This window comes from Onychostruthus taczanowskii, unplaced genomic scaffold (genome assembly GCF_017590055.1).
Source record: "Onychostruthus taczanowskii isolate IOZ18803 unplaced genomic scaffold, ASM1759005v1 scaffold86, whole genome shotgun sequence".
NCBI classification, from domain to species: domain Eukaryota; kingdom Metazoa; phylum Chordata; class Aves; order Passeriformes; family Passeridae; genus Onychostruthus; species Onychostruthus taczanowskii.
This window is the reverse complement of record NW_024506552.1, coordinates 737,532-751,975: the sequence shown is the minus strand read 5'-3', so window position 1 is coordinate 751,975 and position 14,444 is coordinate 737,532. Positions and strand designations below refer to the sequence as shown.

Below are 14,444 nucleotides of genomic sequence, written 5' to 3'. Positions count from 1 at the left end.
TGCTGAACAACCCCTGTGACATGACAGGGCTGACGGAGGTGGCTGGCACTGAGACACATCATGTCTGAGCTCCAAATAGCTCCGGCAGGCGGTGAACAATCCCTCTCCCAGCTGCCAGCATCCAGCAGGACGTGGCTGGCTTCAGTCAGACCATCAGCATCAATAAAACATTTGGCAAATCCAGGAGCAGCTGTGACTAATGATGGCACCAACCCCAGCAGAGCACAAAGTCATGGTCAGCCCCTGAGTCATGAAGAGCCTGACTGGAAGGGACCACAGGGATCATCCAGTCCAGCCCTGGCCCAGCACAGACACCCCAACAAGCCCAGCCTGGCCATCCCTGGAGCTCGTGGAGCTCTGGCAGCCTCGGGGCCGTGTCCATTCCCTGGGGAGCCTGGGCAGTGCCCAGCACCCTCTGGGGGAAGAACCTTTCCCTGAGATCCAGGCTGACCCTCCCCTGACACACAGAAGGGTGTTTTGGTTTTTTGTTTGTTTTACAGAAAAAGAGAACCCCACTGTGTTTTTCTACTTTCATCTTTCCTATTGAAACAGCAGCTTGAGACTTCCTCCAAAGCCCACCAAGGATTTAAATGTACTTCCTGAGAAATCAGGAACACTGGAAAGGCTCACCAAACATACCAAATCCTCCTGGCACCCAGGCCAAGCAAAAGCAACTTTCAGCCCAAAAGGGATTGTGTCAAAAATTTACAAGCAACCCCAAAAAGCAAATGTGAGACTGGGCTGCGTTCACCAAGCACCACAGGAAATGTGACCATGGAAAGCTTGTTTCCATTTTATTTCATTTCTTTCTGGCTACCTGGACACACAGAATGGCTGAAACACTACCAGGAGCACTGCAAACCCAACAAACAACCACTGCCAGCCTCTCCCTCAGTGCACTGGCACCCACCAAACCCTCAGAGCTGTGCTGCTGTTTCAGGAGGAGCTGGGCACTGATGAAAATGGAACTGTGTTGCCTCTGGCTGGGACTTTCAAAAGCAGCTCTTGCTGAGTATCAAGGTATCTACAAGTAGGCAGCTCCAAGGGCTCATACCTCTGCAACCCAATGGGGAGGCTAAATTTAGCCAATATTCAACGCCAGGCTAAAATAAAAGCCTTTGCTTAACCACTGCTCCCTTTGCCTCGAGGAAGGTAAATTGCTTTGAAGGTGAATCCACAGTGAGCACTACCATGGTCTGAGGAGATGCTGCTCCAAGGAAAACCTCTGTTATGCAACTGCAGTATCAAAGAACAGCTCTCCCTGAACCACCAATACTCATTTTGCTTCTCTTGGGCTAATTATGCCCTCAGGGATACTCTTGAAAAGACACTGAGCCTACACCCAAAGACACCAGTTGGTGCAAAATAAATGAGATAATCTTTTGACTACACTGCACTTGTTATTTTAGGGGGAATGATGCTGAGGGAAGAAGGGAATTATTTTATTTTTGTAGCCACAAAAGCCTTCCTGGTGTGTTATTTACAGGAAAAAATGTTGTATGACTTAAAAAAAAACCCAGTGCAGCTTCTCTTTTTCACAGCTGAGTGACCACTGAAGAATTTGGTGAGCAGCAGAGGAGGGAGAGCTGGGAGAAGCAGCTGGGCTGTGAGGATACAACAGTTCAGAGTCTTTGAAAGTGCAGATTTATGTAAGCAGATCCTACCAGTGGCTCCAATACTGGCACTACCATGAGCACAGCAGAAGGGAAAATATGGACCCACTTGTCTGGATAATGAATTCCTGTCCCTGGAGTGCCACAAGGAAATCAGAGCTCTCTGGGGAGCCTTCTTTGGGTCAAAAGAATTATGGTAGTAAGGTGACCTTCTCTCCAGCACTGCTTTGTTTTCCAAATGTCCACTTTATACAAAAGCACAGTTCCATTCACGCCCAAACCCAAATGAGCAGGAGTGAGACTGAGCCAAGGGGAAATGCTCCAACCACCACACAGAGCACAGGGCCAGCACAGAGCACTGCCCCCATCCCCTGCTCTCCTTAGTAGTAACTGAATAAATGAATAAATAAAAACAAAAGACTGCCACCTTAAACACAAAACCAAGCAAAATATAAATAAAATGCAATCAAATACATGACAAACAAAACCAAAGTAACTGCCACCACAGTCTTCAGGAGTGAGGCTGAAAAGATGGACTGGTCCAAGGCCTGTAGTGGCCCCAGCCAGCAGCAGCTCCCTGGGGCCATGAGGAGAAGGCAAAGTCTCTGCCACTCCTTGCTGAGCCCTGGGGTCACTCCCCACACCACACAGTAAAAGAATGGCTCTTTGCTTCCCAGCTGTGCCAAGGCTGATGCCAACCCAGTGACCAAAGCTGGCAGCCACGGGCAGAACACTGCAGGCACTGCAGAGCTCAGGCCAAAGAGCAGCTGAGGCCGGAGAGCAGCAGGGCTGGGCTGCACAGCTGGACTGGCCCAGGACACGGCAGAGCCCAGAGCTCAGCCCTCAGTGACACTGGGGCATTCTCAGGAGCTTCAGGAGAGCAGCCCAGGCCAGCCCCATCCCTACAAGTGCTGAATAAATGTGAGGATGTGGCTCCTGAGGTCACGGCTTAGTGCTGAACATGGTGGTGATGTGGTGTTGGTGGTTGAACTTGATGATCTTAAAGACCTTTTGCAACCTTAACAGTGCCATTATAACACTGATTTAGCACCAAGGCAAGCACACTCCACCCCAAGAGAGAAAAGAAACTGGACTAAACTCCCTTCAGCTTCCATGTGAGCAGCAAAAGGAAGCTCCCATCAGTCTCCTCCTCGCTCTGCCACTCCCAGCTGAGGCTCCTGAACTGCAGGGCTCAGTCTGGCTCTCCTCATGCTGGTCTTTTGTTTTAAAAAAAGACATGAAATCCACTCCAACTGCTCTCATTGGAGAGCTGCTGATCTGAACATCTAGTGGATGGTTAAAATTAGTTTGAACTACTTCCTTTTCTGGAAACAGTGTTTCAGCAACAAATCAGAGTTTGAAACTGAGATAAAAGCAAGGGACTAAGTTGCAAAACAGATGCAAAGCTGATCTTTAAACACTCCCTGACAAACTTACACTGCGGGAGCTGCAGAGTGTGGGACCATGGACACATCTCTCAAGCTGCCCCAGCAGGTACATCAAACCCCGGGAGCTCCAGGCACCGCATGAGGAGCTGCCCAGGAGCCAGCAGTGTCCTGGGGACATCAGGAAGAGCATTCCCAGCAAGGCAGGGAGTGATCCTGCCCCTCTGCTCAGCTGAGTTGAGGCACCTCTGCAGTGCTGTGCCCAGTTCTGAGCTTCACAGCTCAAGAAAGACCAGGAGCTACTGGAGAGGGTCCAGTGGAAGCCACAGGAACGATTTGGGGTGTGGAGCATCTTCCTGGTCAGGAGAGACTGTGGGAGCTGGGCCTGGTCAGTCTGGAGAAGGGAAGGCTGAGAGGAATCCCATCAATCCATAAAATATTCCCAGGGCTATCAGAAGATTGTGCCAGGCTCTGTTCAGTGGTGCCAGTGACAGGATGAGGAACAATGGCCATGAACTAAACCACAACCAATTCCATCTCCACATGAGGAAGAACCTCTTCCCACAGAGTGGCAGAGCTCTGGAGCCCAGGGCAGGCCTGGAGTGTCCCTCTATGGCCACAGCCCAAACCCCCTGGGATACATTCCTGTGCCACCTGCTCTGGGGGACCCTGCCTTGGTGCTGTTGGACTGGGTGATCTCCAGGGGCCCTTGCAGCCCCAGCCATTCCTGTCCTGTGTGTCCTGTCCTGTCCGTGGGTCAGGCCTGCCACGAGGGCCCAGGGCAGCCCCTGACCCCGCAGAGCCCCTCTCCCACTGCTCTGCTCAAAGGCAGCTCCAAGGCTCTGAGCTGGGCCCCAGCTGCTCTGGCAGAGCCTCACCTTGTTTAGTGAGTGCCTCCCTCAGGGCCGGGGTGATCATCTCTCTCCTCTCAGCTCCAGCAGCTCCTTCCTGCAGCTCCTGCTCTCTCTGTTGGAAGAATTACAGGGAATTACAGCCAGTTAGAGCCAGCTTCACCTCAACACTGGGGCACAACCACACCTGCTGGACTAAACCAAGTCTCTGTTGGAAGAATTACAGGGAATTACAGCCAGTTAGAGCCAGCTTCACCTCAAACACTGGGGCACAACCACACACCTGCTGGACTAAACCAAGCCAAGTGCCACACAGCAATTCCTACTTCCCCCTAATCCTGGATCTCATTCCTCTTCCCAGCAGTAACTCAAGATGGTAAACTGGAAAAGGAACACCCCCAGCACACCAGATTTGTCCCACTGACACAGCAATAAAATTCCCAAGGATATTTTAACAACCAGGCTGTGAAATCTCACCCAGGAGTGACTCCAGGTTTTAAGCCCCAATGTTTCATGAGTGCACAACAACTTCACAATAACCAAACCACTGTGTGCCTGGAGTGCCACTGCCTGGGAGAATTCAGGGAGCATCCTCAGCACTTCACACAGCAGAGGAGTCCTGGAGCATCCACCAAAATTCAGCCACTGCAAAGGCCTGCAGGAAAAGGCTGCTCCTCCTAGCCACAGCCCCTCCAGCAGCAGCCCATGGAAGTCTGGCTTCCAGCTGCTTCCACACACAGCTAAGCCCTGGACAGGAGCTCCAGATATTGGGATAAAGTCATAGGCAGGAGAAGCAAACCCTGGCACGTAACAAGTGGTGACTCCCCTGCTGTGTGAGTGTCACTGCTGAGACTTTATGGGTATTTATTGTTTCATGTCTGCACAAAGAAGCATCAAAGTGGAAATAATTACTTGGATATTTCATGCAACTTGTAATCTGTCAGTCCTTTATGGCTTTTATTGAAGGAGTTATGTATAAACAACAAAAACCAGCAGAGGACATTTTGTCTTTACAACACTGAGGCAATTTCACATCCAAGCCTCTTTTGTGCCAAAGCCATGGAAAAGTTAATGGAAATGCTTTCAGTTTGAGTCTCCTCACCAACTGTCAGCATCACTAAGGAAACCAGTGCTCCTGACTCGCCAAACTGCTCCTCATAAACAGGGAGAGGAGTCTGCCTGCTCCTGCACATGAACACACTGCTTCTGTACCTGAGCGAGAGCTCACAAAATAAAAGGTGCCTCCAAAGAAAAATACATTTGAATATTAAAACCCACACACACAAGTTCAAGGACAAAACAGAGCTCCTAATAAACACTTGAGAAGGAAATAGAAAAGTAAAACATTTAGAGACAGAGAATATTACCTTCCCTACTCATTTTGAATAAAACTACCCACAGCATCAGGGATGTTGTTCAGAAATGTATTTTTCAACAGCCAGTACCACAACATGGTCCTTTCTGAACGAGAAAGCTGCATCCACCTTCTACTTCCTTCCATTCAGCTTCCTGAGCCTTTAGGCAGGACTTCATTGGTTTCTGTAACACATCAAAACTCTCCTGGAAGCCTACATCTAATAATTAATTGCCATTTAGTGGGTTTTAAAACTCATTTCTGGAGCCTTGATCTTAATTTATCAGCAAGATTCTTCAACAGTAAAATATTAATATTGCTGGGAAAGCTTCATGCATAAGGAAGAAAGGAGATAATAGATAAAAAACTTCATCTTCCAAGTGTTAAATAACGAGCTTGTCCTACCACAAGCCATCACTTAACACAGGCCACAGGCAAGGCCCTGCCTTAGCACAGACTGAGACCTGGGCTAGAGGAAGGAAGCCCTGCCCATGGCAGAGGAGTGGAACTGGAGGAGCTTTAGAGACCCTTTCCACCCAATCACTCCCTGATGCTGTGATTTGGGAGCCCCTCAAAGTCCTGAGCAGGATTTAAACATGGACACCTCCTGGCCTGTGCTTTACCATCTCAGGCCGGGTCAGTCCTCCCAGAAGAACTAAATCTCCTCTATGGAGCACATCCTAATATTAAAAATGCAGCCATTGAATTAATTACAAATGAGAGACCCCATCCAAGAAAGCCTCCAAACACAAAGTCCTTCTGCAAGGAAAACATTTGCATTTCTACCTCCCTGTCACTGCAGCACTTGAGAAAAGCACCTCAACAGAGCAACATTCAATTCCTTCCTGGCAAGGCAGAAATACATTTCAATTATCATTTTCCCCTCACAGAGGGGATCATAATTCTCCCTGCCCACACCCTGATGTGAGAGCCTGTAAACAAAACCATGCTTTGTTTTTCCCTGCCCTGCAATACCTGACCTGTTCACTTTGGCAGGGGATTGGTTGCACGTACTCCTGGTGGGAAATGGAATTCGCTGCACAGGGATTTTCACTTATTTGCTTAATAAACCTTTCAGATCTATTATTGAGGGTTGGAGAGGAGGGAAAAAAAAGTTAACTTTGCACAGAGGAAACTTCTCCAGTTGTGGTGATTTAGTAGAAAGCCCTGCAGTAAATCCAAGGCAAATCACTGCCTTTCCATAACAAATCAAGCAAGCAGTGACAAGAGCCAGCTTTTCAGGCCCTTGAAATACTTCACTGCCAAAAACTGGAGGTGCAGCTCACAAAGAAGAGGGCCAGAGATGAGGAAAACCTCTGGATACACCCCGATTCCTTGGAAGGCTCCGCAGAGCTCCGGTGCAGGCTGGAGGGGTTTGGTTGTGAATGAAGGCAGCTGAACCTCAGCTGCTCTGCAGCTGAAGGGGAAAGGAATCCCTTCCCTCTCCCTCTCACACAGGCAGCACAACAGGCAGAGCCAGCATATTCCCAAGGCAAGGAAAACACTACTTCCACGGACCAAGAGTCCCTGACAAACACGAGGGCCTCAGCATTCCCTGCCCCAGGACAAATCCCAGTGCCAGTGTTTCAAAGGGCTTCCTCCAAATTTGCCTTCCAAACTCAGCCCCAGCCACCCCCAAAGGTGACCACCAGGATGTGCTACTGCCACTTGTCCTCCTCTCTGAAGTGCCCTCTCCAGTTCTGGCCCCACTTTGGGAAGGACCTTGGGACACTTGAGCATGTCCAGAGGAGGCAATGAGGCTGGAGAGGGGCTGGGAACACAAACCCTGTGAGGAACCACTGAGGGAGCTGGGGGTGCTCACCTGGAGAAAAGGAGACTCAGGGGTGACCTTACACTCTCCACAGCTCCTGAAAGGTGGCTGTGCTCAGCTGGGGCTGGGCTCTTTCTCCAGGCAGCACTGACAGAACCAGAGCACACAGCATCCAGCTACCCCAAGGGAAATACAGGTTGGATATTAGGAAGAAGTTTGCCACAGAAAGAGTGATAAAGTTCTGGAATGCCTGGGAAGGTGATGGAATCACCATCCTTGGATGTGTTCAAAAAAAGACTGGATACGTTTGGTGCCATGATTTGTTTAAGGTGTTTAGGACAGGGGTTGGACTTGATGATCTTGAAGGTCTCTTCCAACCTGGTGATACTGTGAATTCTGTGATTCTCCAGGATGCCCAGGTGCCCAACACCTCCCTGCGTTTCCCACTTTATCCATCAAACACTCTTCAAACTGATTGTGCAGGGGGTAGAAAAATAAAAAAGACACTGAAACTCCACACAGAGGCTGAGAGAGCTGGGGCTGCTCAGACTTGGGAAGAGGGGGTTGTGTGAAGACCTCACAGCACCTGCCAGGGTCTGGAGGGGACACAGGGAACCCAGAGAGGGACCCTGCATCAGGAACTGGAGAGACAGGACAAGGAACAACAGGTTCAATCTAACAGAGGGGAAATTAGGGTTTGATATTATGGAGAAATTCTTTCCTGTGAGGGTGGGCAGGCCGTGGCACAGGGTGCCCAGAGCAGCTGTGGCTGCCCCTGGATCCCTGGCAGTGTCCAAGGTCAGGCTGGAGCAGTCTGGGATAGTGGAAGGTGTCCCCAGACCACGGAACAAGATGGGCTTAAGGTCCCTTCAAACTCAAACTGTTCTATGATTCTCTAAATTAACTGAATTTAGCAATTTTAGCCTCATGGCTCTATCTACTGATGTGCCATGGCAGGTCAAAAAAAGCTCCCCCAAAAGCTTTTACTTTCAGAAAAAAATTTACACCCAATTATGACTCAACTTCTTTCCCGCTTAACCTCCCAGTGGTCAGACAAAGGGAACCCCTGGCCTTGGCATGATTTACAGCCTCATCCATTTACAAGCTCCAGGATCTTTTCCCAAAAGAAAAGCACAAGCATTAAGCAAACAGGAACATACAGGGCTGGAGCCAGCACTAACAGAACAGCGCTGAGAGAACGCTGGCCAGACTGTCAGAAAAAGCTGCCTGGCAGCAAGAAGGATTAGTAACACTTCCCCAGGAGCTGGGGAATGAACTGTTGAAGTTCATGAATTACATGAATGACAGTTGAAGTTCACGGAGCAGAGCTCTGGAAGCAATGCCCCAGGGGCAGCAGGACAGGCAGCAATGCTGGCAGCTCCTCCCCTTGCTCAGCCACCTCTGGCAGGGGCACCACTGCCAGAAACCACGGGGCATCTGGGGAGCTGGTGGGACACCAGGCTGCCCACAGGAATGCCGTTCCTTTCCTGACAGAACAACCTTCCTGGAAGGCTGAAACACATGGGGAAATGGGGATAGGGAGCCCACTCTAGAGGCACTCCTGAACACAAGCACAGGAGCAGAGGGTGCACTCTGGGGACTGTCCTCCTGCAAGCACACAGCTGTGGCTGTCACAATTCAGCTGCGACAGGCAGAGACAGAGCTGCAATTTGCTGAGCCCAGGGATGAGCACCCTGTCAATCCCACAGCACCCCGGCCCTCGCTGCTGTCAGTCACCAGCAGAGACAGCCTGGAGCTCCTGCAGCAGAGAGGAGACCTGAGAACTCAGAGTGAGTGAGCTGTGAACCAGCAAACGGCCCAAAAGACAGAAAATCTTATTAAAAACAGCTGCCAGAGTCTACATAATCACAGGCTGCACACCCACCTCAGCACTGCCCAGTGAAGCACAAAGAGCTGAGAGCAGCACAAGGAGTAAGAGGGGAACGGGGCAATGCAGCTCCTGGCCATGCCTGAAACATCAGCTGCCTGGGCCAGAAGGGAAAATTGGGGCAGGTGCTCTCAAAAAGTGGCCCTAAAGTCACAGAATCATGGAATGGATTGGGAGAGACCCTAAAGCTCACCCTGTTCCACCCCTGCCATGACAGGGACACCTCCCACTGTCCCAGGCTGCTCCAAGCCCCATCCAGCCCGACCTTGGGCACTGCCAGGGATGCAGGGGCAGCCACAGCTGCTCTGGGCACCCTGTGCCAGGGCCTGCCGACCCTCCCAGGGACAATTCCTTCCCAATATCCCATCTCTCCCTGCCCTCTGGCACTGGGAAGCCATTCCCTGTGTCCTGGCACTCCATCCTCCTTGTAGATTCCCTTCAAAAAGGGGAAAGTCCCTGAGAAGTTCTGACTGATACCAAAAAACCAAAAAAACAAAAACACAACCCCAAATTCAAAAACAAGACTTTTCTCTCCTGAAGTAGAAACCCCTGTGAATTTTAAATAAGGTGGTGGAATCCTCATCTCCCTCCCTATGCTGTAGGATATAGAAGGTCTCTGGTGTTACCCTGAGGCAGCAGCTCCCACCTCCCACCTAAACAAAGGAAAACAGACCTGCAGCTCCATCCTCACGGGGGAGGAGGGAATTTTCCATTTCCCTTTGTCTGAAAAGTCAGTGCTGAGATTTCTGGACACTTACAGCATTTAAATCCCAAACTCCTGCAGACAAGCAGTGACAGGAGCTTATGCTGCCATCCAAGTGCATCAGCCTGAAAGGGCACTGAGCATCTTCCATGAAATGCAGAGGCAAAAATGATGACACCAAAGTAATTTTCTTGTAGATTCAACATCAGCCCGAGTCCTCAAGGACAAGAAACCTCCCAGGTCACAACTTTCCAATGTATCTGCAGGGCTGCAGGGTGTGTTTAGAGTGCTGCACTGAGCTCCAGCAGCACTGCTCTGCTGTAGGACAGTTTTTACAAGGCCCTGCTGAAGCACAGCTCCAACTCACACACTGCTGAGGGACTGTGCCAGAGTTTGTTTGATTTGGGAGACTTCCTTGGACAAGCCAGGAAGAAGATTGATTTTCAAAGGCACCAAAGGAGTCAAAACTAACAATGTGTCTGTGTCTACCCAAAAGGGACTGCTTATACTTGAAAACTGAGCCATATTTTCACATTTTATTTCTTTCTTCTGTGCTACAAAAATCCCAACTGAAGCCCAGTTAACACAGTTTAACAAGTGTCCCAAACGCCCAAATTCAAACCAGTAAGATTTTCCATTCAGTATCTTCTGCTCTCTCACATAGAGCAGGCAGCACACATCCTTCCACACTGTTGCCATCTTCTGCAGATTCTTTTTTAAATGGCTCTGTAAAGACTTCTCCATTCAAATTATTTCTTTTCCATGAGTTCAGGACTAAAAGAACATTTAATTGCAACAGCAATTTTTCAACTGGTCAAAAAACCACAAAATCCTGGAATAGTTTGGGTTGGAAGGGATCTTAAAAGCTCATCCAGTGCCACCCCTGCCATGGCAGGGACACCTTCCACTGTCCCAGGCTGCTCCCAGCCCCAGTGTCCAGCCTGGCCTTGGGCACTGCCAGGGATCCAGGGGCAGCCACAGCTGCTCTGGGCACCCTGTGCCAGGGCCTGCCCCCCCTCCCAGGGAACAATTCCTTCCCACTATCCCATCCATCCCTGCCCTCTGGCAGGGGGAGCCATTCCCTGTGTCCTGTCCCTCCATGCCTTGTCCCCAGTCTCTCTCCAGCTCTCCTGGAGCCTCTTTAGGCTCTGGAAGGAGCTCTGAGCTCTCCAGGTGAGCACTCCCAGCTCTCACAACCTGGCTCCAGCGCAGAGAGGCTCTGCTGCTTTGATTTGTAGAATTTGGAGTTATCTGCTCAAATCTGTCATTAGACAAGCAGGAAACTTTAAAAATGCACAGCAAAAAGAAAACCACCTGAGAAATGGAGCACAAAGTTGGTGAGAAATGGTGAACAGGAGGGCTGGGCTGCTGCAGGGTCAGTCCTGACCATCTCCACCAAAGGATGTGGTCAGGAAAAGGCTGCAAATAAATACTCAGAGCTCTCAAATGCCTTTACCAAGGAAGTCACTGCCACACCACGACTGCAGACTGCACATCCAGACACAGGTTACATATAAGTTATTTGTGGGGGGTACCCTTTTATCACTCAAAAGCCTTACTCAGAAAATGCCTCAAGATCTCTTGTAATTTGTTTAGCAATTGTAATCCTTTCCATTAGCCAGGGTTTAGAGAAAAAAAGATTTGAACCCAGGAAAGGAGAAGGCTGAAGTGTCCCTATGGCAAATCCTACCATTAATGACAGACGTAGTCCCCAAGAAGTTAAATTTAATTTCTTAAAGCTCATTTTAAAGTGTAGACTCACACTGAATTCTGAGACAGAGTAGCACAGGTCAGAATCTGGCCCAGAGCAGCTGCTGCAGATAAGAGCACATTTTTCATAAAGGAATCCCTCACCCTTTAAAAGCTGAAGCTTTTTTTTTGGAGCTGTTCACATCAGTTTGAACTGAAAGTCACATATTCAATTTTTTTTCCATTTGGTTAACATATCAATGATTATTCCTTCCTCCTTTAAAAAGTTCTTAGCTGTAGCACAAAGTTGCACATGACCCTTGTATGTAAACCTTAGGCCTTAAATACCTCATTGCCTACTGCCCCACTCCAACCAAACCCAGCTTCCTTAAGAGTTCCTTCACCCAGGGCCTACAAGGTTAGGGCTTCCACAGCAGCCCCAGCCTCCAAAGGCTACCAGGAAAGGCTGGAAGGGTAGGATTTACAGTGGCTAACCCAGGGTGACTTTTCAGGGACCAGCGCCAAAGGGGCCCAGGGCCACAGAGGGACACAAACCAAACACTCTGGGACAGGCTTTGGTTCCTGTAAACTCTCAATGTGTTCCTATCACCCCTCTCTCTCTTTACATTGCAAATAGCCTGTCAGCATCATTACACTGTTTGTTGTAGAAAACATGAGCATTCATCTCAAAATTGCATCAACAAACATGCTCATTTGATTGCTTCCAAACCCATCAAACAAGGAATCAGGACATTATTATTGCTATTACTCATGCCTGAAGTTCAGAAATGTGAAGGCTAATAAAGTCATTCCATTCCCGAGGAATGAGTGTAGATGGATCTGTCCTTTCAGCTGATCTCCCAGCTGGGGGAGATAATCCACACTAAGAACTGGTGTCTCTGTGATTAATGGCACCTTGCAGGCCATAAACATCATCAGAATTCACTTTCCCTGACAAATCCACATCAGGGGAGGAAAGCTGGAAGAAAGGCAAAGTGTGCCACAACTGCAAAACTCCAAAGTCCACCTCGTTCTTAATGTATTAAAGCACATATTATGAGATTTGGTAAACTCATGTGGAATTTGCTGTTGGATCAGCTACCAGTTAACATATTACAAATATCTACCCAACCCTGCGTCAGTTTGGGCTCAGACTCAATGTGCAGAAGGCACCATCACCGTGAACTGTGAAACTTCACACTCAGCAGCTCTTCAAAAATGCATCTCTTCTCTAGGTCAGTCTGTAATAGCTATAACTCAGCCTGGCAGAGAGGTTCTGGCATTCCCCTGGAACTCCTGAATCCATCAGCCTGGTCCAAGTGCCTGCAAGAATGCAGTACCTGCTTCAAGCCCCTTGACAATACTTTACAAACCTGCAGAATATGGGGGGGAAGCTGTAAGACAAATCTCAGCCATGACTTCCATCAAGGCAAACAACAAAAGACAGATGCAAAATTAAATGAAGATGAGCAGCAGAGATGTGAGCAAGGATTTATTATATCCCTCTACAGCCTCACTTTGACATTCCAGAAAAGGCAGGACAATAAGGAATTCTGACTATCTGTGCCTGCCTTACCTGCTAGTGAGCCTCACAAGAGCCAATCCATGCAGAAGAGATGAAAGCTGGACCCAAAACCATTTCAAATTAACTACAATGCACAAATCAGAACCTGCTGTTCCACATCCCATAGGCAGAGGGGTGAATACCCAACAATGACACCCATAGAACTCCTGCTGGAAAGTGTCAGGCCCATTCCACACCCAAGGAACTCTGAGGAGGAAGAACTGTCTGTGACATAACCCTGAAGATACCCAAGTTTCTCTCAGACTTACTCAGCTGTGTGTGAGCAGTTTAGATCCCAAAGTCCCAGAGCACTTGGCTTTGTGGGCAAGGAGTCTTGTAGGACAAGACTTGTAGTACTTGTAGGTTAGGTCAGGGTAAAACAACACTGTCACACCCATTTTACACAGTTCAGCATGCCATGAGAGCGAAAATGGCTAAAACGGCCAAAGGCAGAACGACTCACCTGGTACAGGAACCCCCCCACTGCAGACTCAGAGCCTAGAAAGGGCACGGGACTTCAACAGAGGTGCCCTTATGCATACTCAGAGCAAGCTGTCAGCCCCACACCAACACTCTCCCCCTCAGGATTTCATCTTCTGCAGGAGGGCAGTGTTCAACTCTCACAGCAGAACAGCTCTGCCAGCTCCTCCAAGGAAAAGGCTCAAAGGATCAACACCTGCAGGTTCCAGCTCCAGGCGAGTGTCTGTGCTCAGGCAGAACTGCCCCTCTGATCAGGGTGGCACTTGGGTCACAGCCACAGCAACCTGATCTGCAGAGTCACAGTTACTGCAGAACACAAGCACACCCAACACTCTCCCTGCTCCAGCAGAGCACCAGGAAGGCTGAGGAGAAAGCAGTTTGGATCCTGCCTCAGCCAAGGCACAGACAGCAGGGAACTTCTCCTGCCTGTGTACAAACCCACGCCACACTGACCTCAGCACTGACTTCTTCAAGGAACAGCAGAAAGTATTTTATTGCTGTGCTCAGGTTTTATTTGTAAACTGGCCTATGATACGTGGTTTTCCTGGGTTACACTGCTCCTGGATCACGATGTTGCTACATTCTGTCTGTCTGTCAGGGGAAGCTCAATGCCAATTCTTCACAGGAGCGCTGGCTGTCACCACTGCCCGGCAGGGCAGAAGCACTGCCCAGGAGCTGCCGCAGCACCCCGCTCCCTTTTGGCCGCTGACCTCTAGTGGTGAGCGCAGGAGAGAGGAGACAGGAACAATGTTAATGCTCTCCATGAGGAACTGCGGTCCTTTCTCCCTCCAAAGGGAAGCCAGAAGGTTCCCCAGCCTTCCCTCACAAGCTGCCGTGCACAGGCTGATCCCGGCTCCGGGGCAGAGCCCTCTCAGAGCAGCCAGCCTCGCCCCATCGCTGTGGGGCTCCTCTCCTCACAGAGCTGGCTACAAACAGCAGCGTTGATTTACTTCCTTCCCCTCCCTGAGGGAAGGAACAGAGATCCTCATGCTCCCTGTGTAAGCTCCTGCTCTCCAAGCACACACCCTCCTGTGAGCCTGGCTTCAGGTAGGCCAGCAGTGCCACCTCAGCACAGAGCACCAAGGACATTGCTGTATTTTCACAGAGTCACAGAGCAGTTTGGATCGGCACGGACCTCAGACCATC

General features: G+C 49.6%; 1 protein-coding gene across 3 annotated transcripts in view; it reads right to left on the bottom strand.

Moving 5' to 3' along the window:
• Positions 1–14,444, bottom strand: part of LOC121346893 (S-adenosyl-L-methionine-dependent tRNA 4-demethylwyosine synthase TYW1-like) — a 93,486-nt gene that overhangs the window by 71,225 nt on the left and 7,817 nt on the right. For all 3 annotated transcript variants that reach the window (XM_041425050.1, XM_041425049.1, XM_041425048.1), the window contains one exon: positions 3,877–3,964. In XM_041425050.1, the coding sequence (XP_041280984.1) occupies positions 3,877–3,964 (88 nt within the window). The remainder of the gene's footprint in view (positions 1–3,876; positions 3,965–14,444) is intronic.